Here is a 12,022-nt window from a genome sequence, read left to right as displayed (position 1 = left end):
TTCCCACCTATTTCCATTATTTTTAAATCTATACCTATGTCCTTTTAGTCTTATTTCACCCCACCCTCACTAGAGCTATCTGTACCTTGCTTGTCCTGCTCTCCACTCTTAATTAGCACATTCTTTGAGATAATATCCCCACCTTCAACACCTCTTTGTTCTTTTGTCTGTGACATCTTTTGGTTATCTCCTATCACTGCTTGCTTGTCCCAACAACCACCCTGACCCCTTCTACCACCCCCCCCCCCGCCCTTAAACCAGCTTATATTTCACCCCTCTCCTATTTTTACTTAGTTCTGTTGAAGGGTCATTCGGACTTGAAACGTTAACCGTGTTCCTCTCCGCAGATGCTGCCAGACCTGCTGAGTTTTTCCAGGTATTTTTTATTTTTTGTTTTGAACAATGACAGGTTGGAGCCTGAGGCCATTCAGTGTCCACACTCTGCTTGTTGGTTCACGTTCCACCCCAGACACTTGAGCATGTCAGCCTGGCTGACACTGTAAGTGCAGCACCGAGGGGACCTGATATACTGTTAGCGCTGCCGTCTCACAGATGAGACATTGTGCTGAGGCTCCATGTGCCCTCGTCAGATATTTCATAGCATTATTTGAAGAGGCAGGGGTGTGGGGTGATGCTTGTGGTTTAACCCCTTAACCAGTATCCCTATTATGATTACTCCAATTGTTTTGTTTCCATGACATCTTTGTCATTTAACCTCCCCCTGCCCTTTAACCTGTCCCGGACCTTCGATTTTGCTCCACCTGCCCCTCACCCACCCTTTTTCAGCAACAGAATACCCATCACATTTCTGCCTCTCTCCAGTTCTGAAGAACAGTCATAATGGACTCAAAATGTTAACTCTGTTTCTCTCTCCACAGTTGGTGCCAGACCTGCTGAGTTTTTCCCAGCACTTTCTGTTTTTATTTCAGTAAAATAGATTATCTGTTCATTATCATAATTGCCGCTGTTTGTGGGAGCTTTCTGTTTGAAGGAGCTTCTTGAACCGCTGCAGTCTATGTGGTGTAGGTACACCCACAGTGCTGTTAGGGAGGGAGTTCCAGGATTTTGACCCAGCGACAGTGAAGGAACGGTGATGTATTTCCAAGTCAGGATGGTGAGTGACTTGGAGGGGAACTTGCAGGTGGTGGTGTTCCCATGTGTCTGTTGCTCTTGTCCCTCAAGGTGGTGGAGGTCCACTTCCCCAATCTTGGCAGCTACCTTTCTCAAAAGGTCACCATCGAAGATGAGATCCAGCACAGAACCAGCTGTGCCAGTGCAACCTTCCTAACAACCGGGTCTTTGAAAATGGAGATCTCCAGAAGAGGGCAAAGGCTTTAGTCAACAACACTTGATATCTCCACCCTTCTGTATTGCAGTGAGTCTCGGGCACTGGAGAATTTTCATCATCGCTGTCTCCACAGGCTACACAAAGTCAAGTGAGAGGACAAATGGACAAACTCCAGTATCATCACTGAAGCCGATTCTTCCAACATCACAACCATCATCTTGTGAAATCAGCTTCATTGATCTGGACACCGCATCCGCATGTCAAATAATCAGCTCCTGAAGCAGATCCTCTCTTCATAATTTGAGGAAGACAGCTGATCTCAAGAAGGACACGGAAAATGTTTCAAGGACATTCTGAAAGCCTCATTGCAAAGGGGAAAAATTGACATTGGCGCCATCAGACAGCGCCTCATCCAACAAGTTACAACTCAGTCAGAAACTGATCGTGTAAACTCTGCTGCGGAGAGATGAGAAAAGTGTAAGAAGAGAGCGGATACCTGGCTTGAGAACCCTCTCTTGCTCAGGACAACACTTGTCACCTCTGCCCAAAGGCCTGTGGCTCCGGAATGAGCCAACTGTGGACACACAAATCATGAAGCGTGCCAGACATCACCATCATTTCCAGGGAGTGACGACGATGAGGTCACAGGTTTGGAAGGTGCTGTTGAAGGAGGCTTGGCAAGTTGCTGCATTGCATCTTGTTTCTGTGTGTTGGTGGTGGAGGGAGTGAATGTTTGTGGATGGGGTGCCAGGCAAGTGGGGCTGCTTTGTCCTGGATGGTGTCAAGCTTCCCCAGTGTTGTGGGAGCTGCACTCATCCAGGCAAGTGGGGAGTATTCCATCACACTCCTGACTTCCAGATGGTGGACAGGCTTTGGAGAGTCAGGAGGTGAGTTACTTGCCACAGGATTCCCAGCCTCTGACCTGCTCTTGTAGCCACAGTATTTAAATTTGAAAGGCAAATCTAAAACTTTATCGTTCAGAAGAAAGAAAAAAATGAACAAGATGGAGAGATGGCTTGAATGAAAACTGCTGGCGAACAAAGGGAATTTGTAGCTAATATTATGAAACCATCAAAAATGCAACAGTTTAAAGGGTTAGGGTCCATTTGAGTTAGAAAAGGAGACCTTGTGAATGGCAGAGGGGGTTTTTCACAGAAAGGTTGTTGTGATGGTACTGAAAAGGCTGAAGAAAGGGAGGAAGTGGCTCAGATATTGCAATGAGATAACAGATAATCATAAAAACAAAAAAACTGCGGATGCTGGAAATCCAAAACAAAAACAGAATTACCTGGAAAAACTCAGCAGGTCTGGCAGCATCGGCGGAGAAGAAAAGAGTTGACGTTTCGAGTCCTCATGACCCTTCTGAGAGAAGATGTGTATCAAGCAATGGAGGAGCGGGTGGGTTTGCCTCCAGTCCAAGAGGTGAGAAAGTGCCAGCAAGCGATTGGAAATGTCACGTGCTCAGCACCTCGAGTTGCAGTAAATTGATGTAACTTTTTCTCCCACAAGTCTTGAGATAATATCAGTGCATTTTATGTGGTCTGTCCACAGTGCTCTAATCCTGTACATGTGTTAGATGCCCTATTTTCTCAGCCCGAGACACAGAGTGGAAAAGAAGCTGTGAATTTTCAAACTGCTTTTCTGAAGACTTTCATCAATATAGCTCCTCACAGGATGTCCCAAAATACCTTACCCATGCACTGAAGTAATTCTGAAGTGTAGTCACTGTTGTAATAGAAGAAACATCGGCATCACTTTGCACACTGCAACTTCTACAAAGTGCCATGTGATAATGACTAGATATCCTGGATTTAAGAATGTTTGTTGAGGGATAATGACATGAGGGAGAATGCCCCCTGCTCTTCTTCAAAATAGGATCTTTTGCTTCCAATTGAGAGAGAGCAGGCTGAGGGACCTAGGTCTAACCTTTCTTTTGAGAGATGGCACCTCCGATGGTGCTGCTCTCCCTTAACACTGCACTGAGTGTCAGCCTCAACTTTTGTGCTCATCCACTTTTACAGCTCAATGATCTGGGTGTTGGGGACCATTATGCTTCAGACTCCCATTGCATCTCCTTGTTCTGCATTTCCTTGTCCTTAATGTCTGGGGCCTCAGATCCTGCTGATTCTGACAAGTGCTCCCCCCATAATGCAGAGAGCTTGAACCTTGATCATTTGTGAATCTTTCTTTTGCAAGGAGAGGAAAGACTGTCTTCCAATGATACAAATGTCGTGAAAAGGCCAGCACAGGAACTGTAAGTGAAGCAGCTGAGTTTGGTTTCATGCTCCAAAGTGAGTTCCATTTTATGGTAGACAGTATGACATGGCAACGCTGAGTATGAGTGCAAAAGCTGCTGTGTACAAAGTACCCAAGGTGGCTGATAGATTGTATGTTTGTATTATAATGTTGATGCTGTGTGAGGAATGGGTTCAATCACTTTTAATTGAGGGAGGAAACCACATGTACAGATCAGGGAACAGAATAGCAATGTGGAGAATAAACCTTTAAAAAAATCCCAGGAACTTGTGTAGTTCAAAGACTACAGCTTAGCTTCCAACATCTTGATCTTTGGTTTTAATTGTCATGGTGTAAATAAATGAAGCATTAGAATGTGAAGCATGTTAAGCAGAATGGAAATGTTAAGTATCACCCAATAGATGCTAATAGTAGCAAGGCTAAGTGGCTTGGTGAGTAAGAGAGCTCTGCCTGTGTGGGGAGGTTTGTGTATGAAGTGAGTTCAAATCCTAGGAGAGGTTTTAACCAGTGTGCACACTGTACATATTTTCATCTGGAAAGACACGAAGGGAGCAGAGATGTTAAGTATCAAATCCAAATACTTTAACACTGTGGAAGGCAGAGTGGCTGAAAGGATACAAGTTCACTTTCCTGCTATAAGAGAATGTAGAGACTAGGTTCAAACCTACTGAAAGGCAGTAATAATGAATAAAAGTAAGTCTGTATAAGGCTAGTGGGGTTAGGTAAGATGCTTGTGGTTCAGGGGCAGAATAACAATGGGCAGGAAGGTGGAGGAGCAAGGATAAGTGAAGGGACCTTGTCTCTCTCCATAGGAGAAGAATAGAACACCAGTGGATGCCATATGGATAAGGGCAGGTATGCCTCTCCTCTGTGGAGGGAGCTGTAAAACAGGAATTAGTGCACTCATCATCTATACAGGGGAGCAGGACTATTCCAACTTTATCCTATTGTTTCCTTTCCCTCACTCAGCTCTGTTTTTATTATATCTTCAGCTGGTTTACCTGTGGGCCAAGGCCCTACACTAACCCAACAATTTCTACACAGTCTCACTCCAGCTCTCTCTTTCTCACTTTACCACCCTTGGCTGGTTTTGAACCAGGCTTCTTTGTACTGTTAATGCATGAAGGTTTCAGCCACTCTGCTTTCATGGTGTATGGATTTAATACTTAACATCTCTAATCCCTTCATGACTTTTCAAATGAAAATCTGTGCACTGTGTGCACTGGCTAAAACCTCCACTGGGACTTGAACTCACTTCATGCACACAAACTTCCCCACACAAAGAGAGTTCTCCTACTCACCAAGCCACTCAGACTTGCTTAGTGTCAGTACCTACTAGGTGATACTTAACAGTTCCAATCTGTTTCACATGCTTCCCATCTTAATCCTTTTCTTCATTTACACCATGGGAATGAAACACAAGGAAGCTTTGTTGGAAACTAAGCTTGTAGGCTTTGAATGAACAGCTCTGCTCTCATCATTACTTTATCAGCATTTCACAGGACTTGGAAACATGGTGCCCCTTGCACCCCACCTAAAATCACCAACTTGATCCACACACATAACCTCCAACGCCAAGAAGCAAACTCTCTATTTCTAAGCCATTCAGCCTTCCTTGCCGGAATGCCATTTGTCACCTAACATCTTCATTCCCTTTCGAGTACTTTAAATTATACTGTCAGCTTTTTCATATAATGAAAATTGAGCAACAAACCCATGAACTGGGTTCTTGTATAGTAGCATCATGCAAAACCAACCTCACATGCCCTTTGCCAGTCTGAGTCCCCTGCATGCTATCAGTGAGTTGTTACTTCACATCTTCCTTCCCCCTTCAGAATGCCTGAATACACACAGCCAGCTTCTTGACCACAGAATATTAAACCTACTGCGGCTGCTTCTTATAACACAACAGCAGCAGCGAGATGCAAACACGCATTCTCTCAGTCACTGTCCCCTTTGCTTGAAAAGCTTTTGCTGAGAGAGCTGTCCAATTCTTGGTGACATCATCTCATTCTTTTCCTTACCTCTTGACCGTGGCACATGATGTTCCGGTACGACATCAAAGTTGTTTCTCCTGCTTCTGATTGACTGCCACCCAGGTTTCCCTCCCACCCCCACTCCTGCCTTTCACTTAAGGGAAAGCTTGGGTTTTTTTGTGTGGGCCTCGCTGGCTTGGCCAGCATTTATTGCCCATCCCTAATTGCCCTTGAGAAGTTGATGATGGATTTTTATTACTTATATTTTTGATACTTTTTAAGTTGATGATGCATTTCTGTCTCAGGTGGGACTCATTGTTCAGCTCTTTCAAAGAGCTACTAACGTACAGTCCTTCTGCTGAGGGCTGGAGCTGTCTCAGGGCGGGGCAGAGATCATCTTGGAAAACAAGCAGGTCTGCTGTGGATTAATTCAATATCAATATCTCCTGGACCAGTTTCCATTTGCTCAGGAGGACTGGACAGGTATTCTCCATGACCCTCCCACCCTGATGTGGGATTCTGGAAATATCACACGTTTTCCCCAAAGGCTGGCTGATAGGCTGTTATTTTCATGTTGTCACACAGCCATTCAGAAACATTTTGTAACATGATTTATGCAACAACTCCATTATCACAACACATAATCCTTCTGTGCACCCAACCCCGGGTCAAACTGCCTGACGCTATGAGCCCCACCGCCCAGGCCCTACTTGCCCTTTCAGGTTGACATGAGAAGACCCCCTCGCATTATTTCAATAAGAGGAGGGCAGTTTTTGTTAGAGTCATACATAGCCAATGTTTATCCCTCAATCAACATCACAAAAACTGATCATCTGGTCATGGTAACATGGCTGTTTCTGGGATCTTGCTGTGCACAAACTGGCTGCCACATCTCTTACATGAAAACTCTGGCTACATTTTGCAAACTGTGTCATTGGCTGCAAAGCGCTCTGGGATGATTCTGAAAAAGCATTGCATAAATGCAAGATTTTCTCTTTCCCCTTTTGTGTAACCATTGCCCCAAGTGATAATCAGATTTCAGCCTGGGAAATGAAGATATTCCCAGGGTCAGATGGTGAGGATTTGTGAAGATTTGGTGTGGGCATGGGTGAATCAGCTAAGTTCTGGGTCATGGTTATGGTGGAGGACCTATCAATCACACTGGTGCCATTGAAGGGAAGGTTCCTTTTCTTTCTGGACATGGATTGGCCCTTGTCTAATCCATTTGTTATTTGACACAAGGTGAGAGTGTGTCTAAGTCTTGCTGTCAGTCAGCAGGAAGTGCTTCCTCATCACCAATTTTGTGATTGGAACTGAGCACTGCAACATCCACAATCCCCAGCCCCCATCTTCAATGTCAGGAGAGAGTTGGAGTTGGACCATGGACACTGCCCTGAGCTCTGCCGCAGGGATGGTGTGAGAACACAATGAGTGCCTCGAGAACTTGGCCCCCCCTCTTCTGTGGCCATTACAACTGCAGAGGCTGAAGCATTTGCTTCTTTTCTACAAGCAGGAGAAGGGTCTGTTAGCGTCCTGCAACAGAGGTGGAAAGGAAACCCTCCATCAAAATGTCAAAGATCACAAATGGTAACTGTCTGGCTTCGTGACCATGAAAGGAAATGGATAAATAGTTTATAGAAAGGACAGAAGAGAAAATTGAAGAAATAGTAAGATGGTGGGACTGGGTGTGGGAAGAGAATAGGAGAAAGAAAGAGGAGGAAGGGGAAGAGAAGACAAGGAGGAGATAGGAAGAGTGCCTGAAGTTTATGACTGATGTGTTGTTCAACTTCTTGTGTTTCCAAGGAGGTCTGGGCTTGAGTGTGCAGCTACCATACCCTAGCTACAATTCAGAAAACACACACTGCCAGTAAATTCCAACACACAGGGATAGGCTTGAGAAATAGTCTTGTATTTATTGCTGGTACATAGGTGACACTGCACTCAGTTCACTGCAATCATCCCAAAGTATTGAGAGTGCAGGATTTGTATTCTCAGTGAGTGAGGAAGAGAACATCCAAATCTGAAAATGATGTTAGAAAGCAGCTTTACCGTCAGTCATATTTTAGGAAGCTCAATAGTAAACTGGTGATTCATCAAATAAGATTTGCAATGTTTTGGTTGAAACCTGCTCATCTTACAAGTGCAATTTCAACGCAAATGGAGAAAAATAATCAGTAAGTAAATCTGTGCACACTGGTCCAATCAGAGCCACAGTTCCTGTGTGCAAACTGTGTCAAGGGCAATTCACACTTTCAGATGCTGGAGACCAAACTTTTCACTGGCCAAAGTTAATCTTCCATGAGGTGCCTCCCAAGAGTTCATGGTCATTATTAATTGTGTTTGTGGATGAGTCACAGGCAGCTTCATGGGCTTCTTCAAGCTCTTTCCACTACCTGCGAACAAAGTAGAAAGTCTCTGAGAACAGAGGCACTGGTGGTCCCCCCTGAGGGGCAGCCCCTCTTCAGTGCTGCTCAGACAGAAAGCTCAGTTTCAAGAGGTTTGTAAAACAACCTCATCTCTGCTGGATGACAGATCAGGTCCATGTGCTTTCTATGAGGGAAGATACACCAACCAGGTAAGGTCAGGAAAACTGCTCCAAATTCGTGACTTAACTTTAAAAAGGTGAAGGAGTTACACCAATTCCTCTCCCAGGTCCCATCAGTGTCCATACTATTGGTGATGGTACGTTCAAGTTCCACGTGTATCAGTGCTGTGCTTGTTCAAGGCTGACTCCCAGCGTCCGGTAGACTTCCTTCAGAATTAACAGTGCCGTGTCTTCAGATTCCCTGCAGGAGCACAGAGTAAGTTTCACTCAGTTTCTAAGGAAATGGCAACATTTATCAAGGTAAAAGTGAAAGAAAAGATGCATCTCATTGTTGAGTGAAAGGATATCAAAGTCAAAGCTGTGTAGCAAAGCAGCAAAGGCAGAAAGGCTCACTGGGGCCATCTGCCAAACCCTGCTCTTCATTTTCCCATGGGTTAACTCGTCAGGATAAAGGCAACTTAAATCAACAACAACTTGCACTTATCTATCAGCTTCAACACAGAAATGAAATCCCAAAGCTCTTCTTAAGAAGTGTATATCAGATTTAAAAAAAACATAGGTGTCATGAAGCTATTATTTGAAATTATTTTTATTTTAAAATAGAGGTTTAGTCTGTGGGTGTGTCTTAATTGGATTAAAGCCAGCTTGTCTGGGTGCTTTGATGAGTACTAATTTTGAGATGTAAGAGAGGTAGAGTGTATTTGCATTTTTTGAATACAGCGTGCGAGAAGTGGGGTGAAAACTAACACCTATCTAGCAGATACCAAGCAAGATGTTTATGTTACTAATAAAATTGGTACCATGAAAGAGGTTTTATTGTTAGAGGAGGCTGGTGATACAATGAGAATTTACATTCAATGGGCAGTGATAGGTATAACTTCATCAGTTTTCAGGTATACAGGGCAGAGGCAATGTGAGATTAAAAGGCAGCTGTAAACCTCCAACTGTCTCCACAGGAACCAAAGTGAAAAGAACCTCATTTTGAATGCATAAGGTGAAACTGCTTTGCCTGGTGTTTGGTTAAGTCTATGGGTCGCTGTTGTCTTAATGGAGATTAGTTTAGGAATTGGTTAAAAGTTATGATAGTAGTAATTTGTAGCCATGTGTAAATATATTTTAACTTGTGTAAACTAATAAAATGTTTCATTTACTTTAATGCAAAACCTTGGGAACTGGTGGTCTGATTCCTGAATTTAGAGTCCCATCTCAAACATAACACTTAAAATTATAGGTTATGACAGTTGTTTAAAGTTTCCCTCTGGATTTTTTAAATAACTCCACTTCACCCACTGCATCGGTCAAAAGAAAAGGGCAAATCAGAGAGAGAGGGTGAGGTTACAGAAAACTCAGTCAAGGACAGGGGCACAAAAAGGAAAGGGAGGCAGACAGCCAGAGGAGAAGTCACTCCAGAGTTTGGGTCCTGGCAAGCTGAACCTACAGCCAGCAATGGTGGCCAAAGGGCAGGGGGAAGAATGAACAAAAGGCCATATAAAGGCAGTTTTACTTACACATCTGCTGCATTTGCAGTTTCTCTCCACTTGATATGCCAGAACAATGTAAGCCAGGAAAAAACAGGGGACTATTTCTCAGGAAAGAACGCTTTTTCAGTCCGGGTCATGTTTTGTAACACTCATTGATTGTCCTTCTGAAAATCCTTTCACACTAACCAAGAGAGAACCTTTAACAGAGCTGCTCTGACACAGCACTGGTCCAGGGACTACACTGACATGATCACGATGACTTTTGACACTGCTGCCTGAGTCAGGGCTAACCCCAGTCATGTGACAGTGACTCAGGGTCAAGACTCACCCAGTGTTGTAGTCACAAACTCAACCAAATTAACCATCAGATCTCTTGGCCCTCTCTCCTGTCGTTCACCAAACTCCCACCGTGTTGCTCCCTTACCAGTAACAGAGGTGGCTCTGCAGGGCAAAGAGGTACTCGTTGAAACTCTCGATGGGCTTCTCCTGCAGGACATAATCGATACGGCGACCACCATTTAACATTCCAATCTTCATTTCCTCTTTCTCCTCCTCCAAGGAGGAGCTGCTGTCTGTCTCCAACCCAGCTTCAAAGAAAAATAACAACTCGATTTACTTTGGGAATTTCATGTGATGGAACATCCCAAGCGTTCACAGGAGCATTAGAAAGCAAAGTGTGAAAGCAAACCACATCAGGACATATCCAGTCAGATGACGGAAAGCTTGGTCAAAGAGGTGGGTCTAAGGACTATATTAAGGGAGGAAAACGAGGTGGGGAGGCAGGGAGGTGTCGGGAGAGCTTGGGGCCTAGGCAAGCCACCGCTGGTGGAGCAATTAAGATTGGAGATGCTTAAGAGGCCAGAAATAAAGGGCAGAAATCCGAGAGTGTTGTGGGTCTGGAGGAGATTACAGAGATAGGGAGGGAGAGGTCCTGGAGGGATTTGTAAACAAGGATGAGAATTTTCAAATCAAGGTGTTGCTTGACTGGGAGCCAGTGTAGGTCAGTGAGCACAGGGGTGATAGGAGAACAGGACTTGCTGTGAGTTAAGGCAGGGGCAGCAGAGTTTCAGGTGAGCTCAAGTTTACAGAGGGTAGAATGCGAGAGACCAGCCACCAGTGCTTTGGAAGAGTAGAGTCTAGAGCTAACAAAGGCATGAATGAGGGCTTCAGCAGCTGATGAGCTGAGATAGGAGTGAAGTCAGGCGATGTTACAGTGGTGGAAATAGGCATGATGGCACCAATGGGGTGGGAAGCTCATCTCAAGATTAGCAGCATTTACACAGTGCTCTTTGCTGTAAAGCCTCAGAGCTCCTCATGCCCATATCAGTGAGTGTGACCCCCCTCTCCAGCTGGAAGGGGAGCAGGGAAAAGAATAGTTCAGGAAAAGTGGCAGCCACTCTACTCATGTTCTGGCCATGTGTTAGTAATACCACATGGTCCAGATCCTGGGAAAACTCTCTGCTCCTCGTTGGAACAGACACTGCCGACCAGGCAGCATTTGCTTGGGCACTGAGCCAACAAACCAAGGACCCTTGGGTCAACACTATCGTCTGCTGATGCACAGGCCAGCGAGACCAATGACTGCGCATGCAACTGTCCTTAGGAGCTGGCATAGCTCCTCGAGAGAAAGGGCATTCAGGCACTTCAAGGCAAGAGTGGTGAACTATTTACACATCATCCCCCTGGTGCCAAAACAAACACTCCTACTTGCATTTGTCAAGACCTTCGGGTTGAATTCAACCATCCACCACTCTGAGCAAGAGACCATGGGTTCAGATGGAGAAGTGACCCTGTGGTGTTGCAGCCCAGTGTCACCCTGATCCTGATTATGTACTGGGAGTGCAGCACTGGTGAAATGACCCCATTTCAAAGTGAACATGTTTTATGAGATAGAGGGGGAGAGAGAAAGAGATGGAGGGCAGGAGCATAGGGAGTCGCTGTCACCTTGCTTCTCCTTGGCAGCTGGCTCGTTGGCTTGGTGACCCATGGCAGTTGTGTCCGGCAGTTGAGGTACGGGGGACCTGGTAAATGATTGCCAGGCATTCCGCAGGGAGCAAAATAAACCATTCTTTAGGTCAGAACCCATTCGTGTCAGACTGTCCTTCAGTTCTGTTTGGATAGAAAGAAAGACAATATGGGAGAGACACCTTCACTCAGCGACCCTCCATTCAGAACTAACTAACTGATGTCAGCTATCATGAGATTGGAATGAAAAAAATCAACATTTTTGATGAAGTGTTTGGCTAACAAAAGAGTTCTTTTACTGGCACCCATTTTCTCTTAAAAAATTGCATTCAATTCTAATGAAGAACAATACACTCTTAGTGTCCCGCCTCCACTATTTGAGTTGAAAGCAGGCGTGGCCCCAAGAAACCTCATGGCCATTTCTGTAGTTTCCAGTTACACAGGGACACAGAGCGCCACACAATGACAGACATTCCTCTTCAGTCAGTGGAACAGACAAAACAAAAACAGA

The 12,022-nt window shown here is 44.8% G+C and overlaps 1 protein-coding gene across 2 annotated transcripts in view; it reads right to left on the bottom strand.

Annotated features, from left to right (window-relative positions):
* Window positions 1-7,408: 7,408 nt before the first annotated feature.
* The window catches only part of LOC121290085 (phospholipase DDHD2-like), a 37,753-nt gene continuing 33,139 nt past the window's right edge, over window positions 7,409-12,022 (bottom strand). For both annotated transcript variants that reach the window (XM_041210241.1, XM_041210242.1), the window contains exons 15-17: window positions 11,491-11,655; window positions 9,971-10,133; window positions 7,409-8,306 (exon numbers count right to left, since the gene is read on the bottom strand). In XM_041210241.1, the coding sequence (XP_041066175.1) occupies window positions 8,225-8,306; window positions 9,971-10,133; window positions 11,491-11,655 (410 nt within the window). In that variant the 3' untranslated portion in view covers window positions 7,409-8,224. The remainder of the gene's footprint in view (window positions 8,307-9,970; window positions 10,134-11,490; window positions 11,656-12,022) is intronic.

Source organism: Carcharodon carcharias, chromosome 17 (genome assembly GCF_017639515.1).
Source record: "Carcharodon carcharias isolate sCarCar2 chromosome 17, sCarCar2.pri, whole genome shotgun sequence".
Lineage (NCBI taxonomy): Eukaryota > Metazoa > Chordata > Chondrichthyes > Lamniformes > Lamnidae > Carcharodon > Carcharodon carcharias.
Note: the sequence above shows the minus strand (reverse complement) of the source record. Positions and strands in the feature narration are given on the sequence as shown.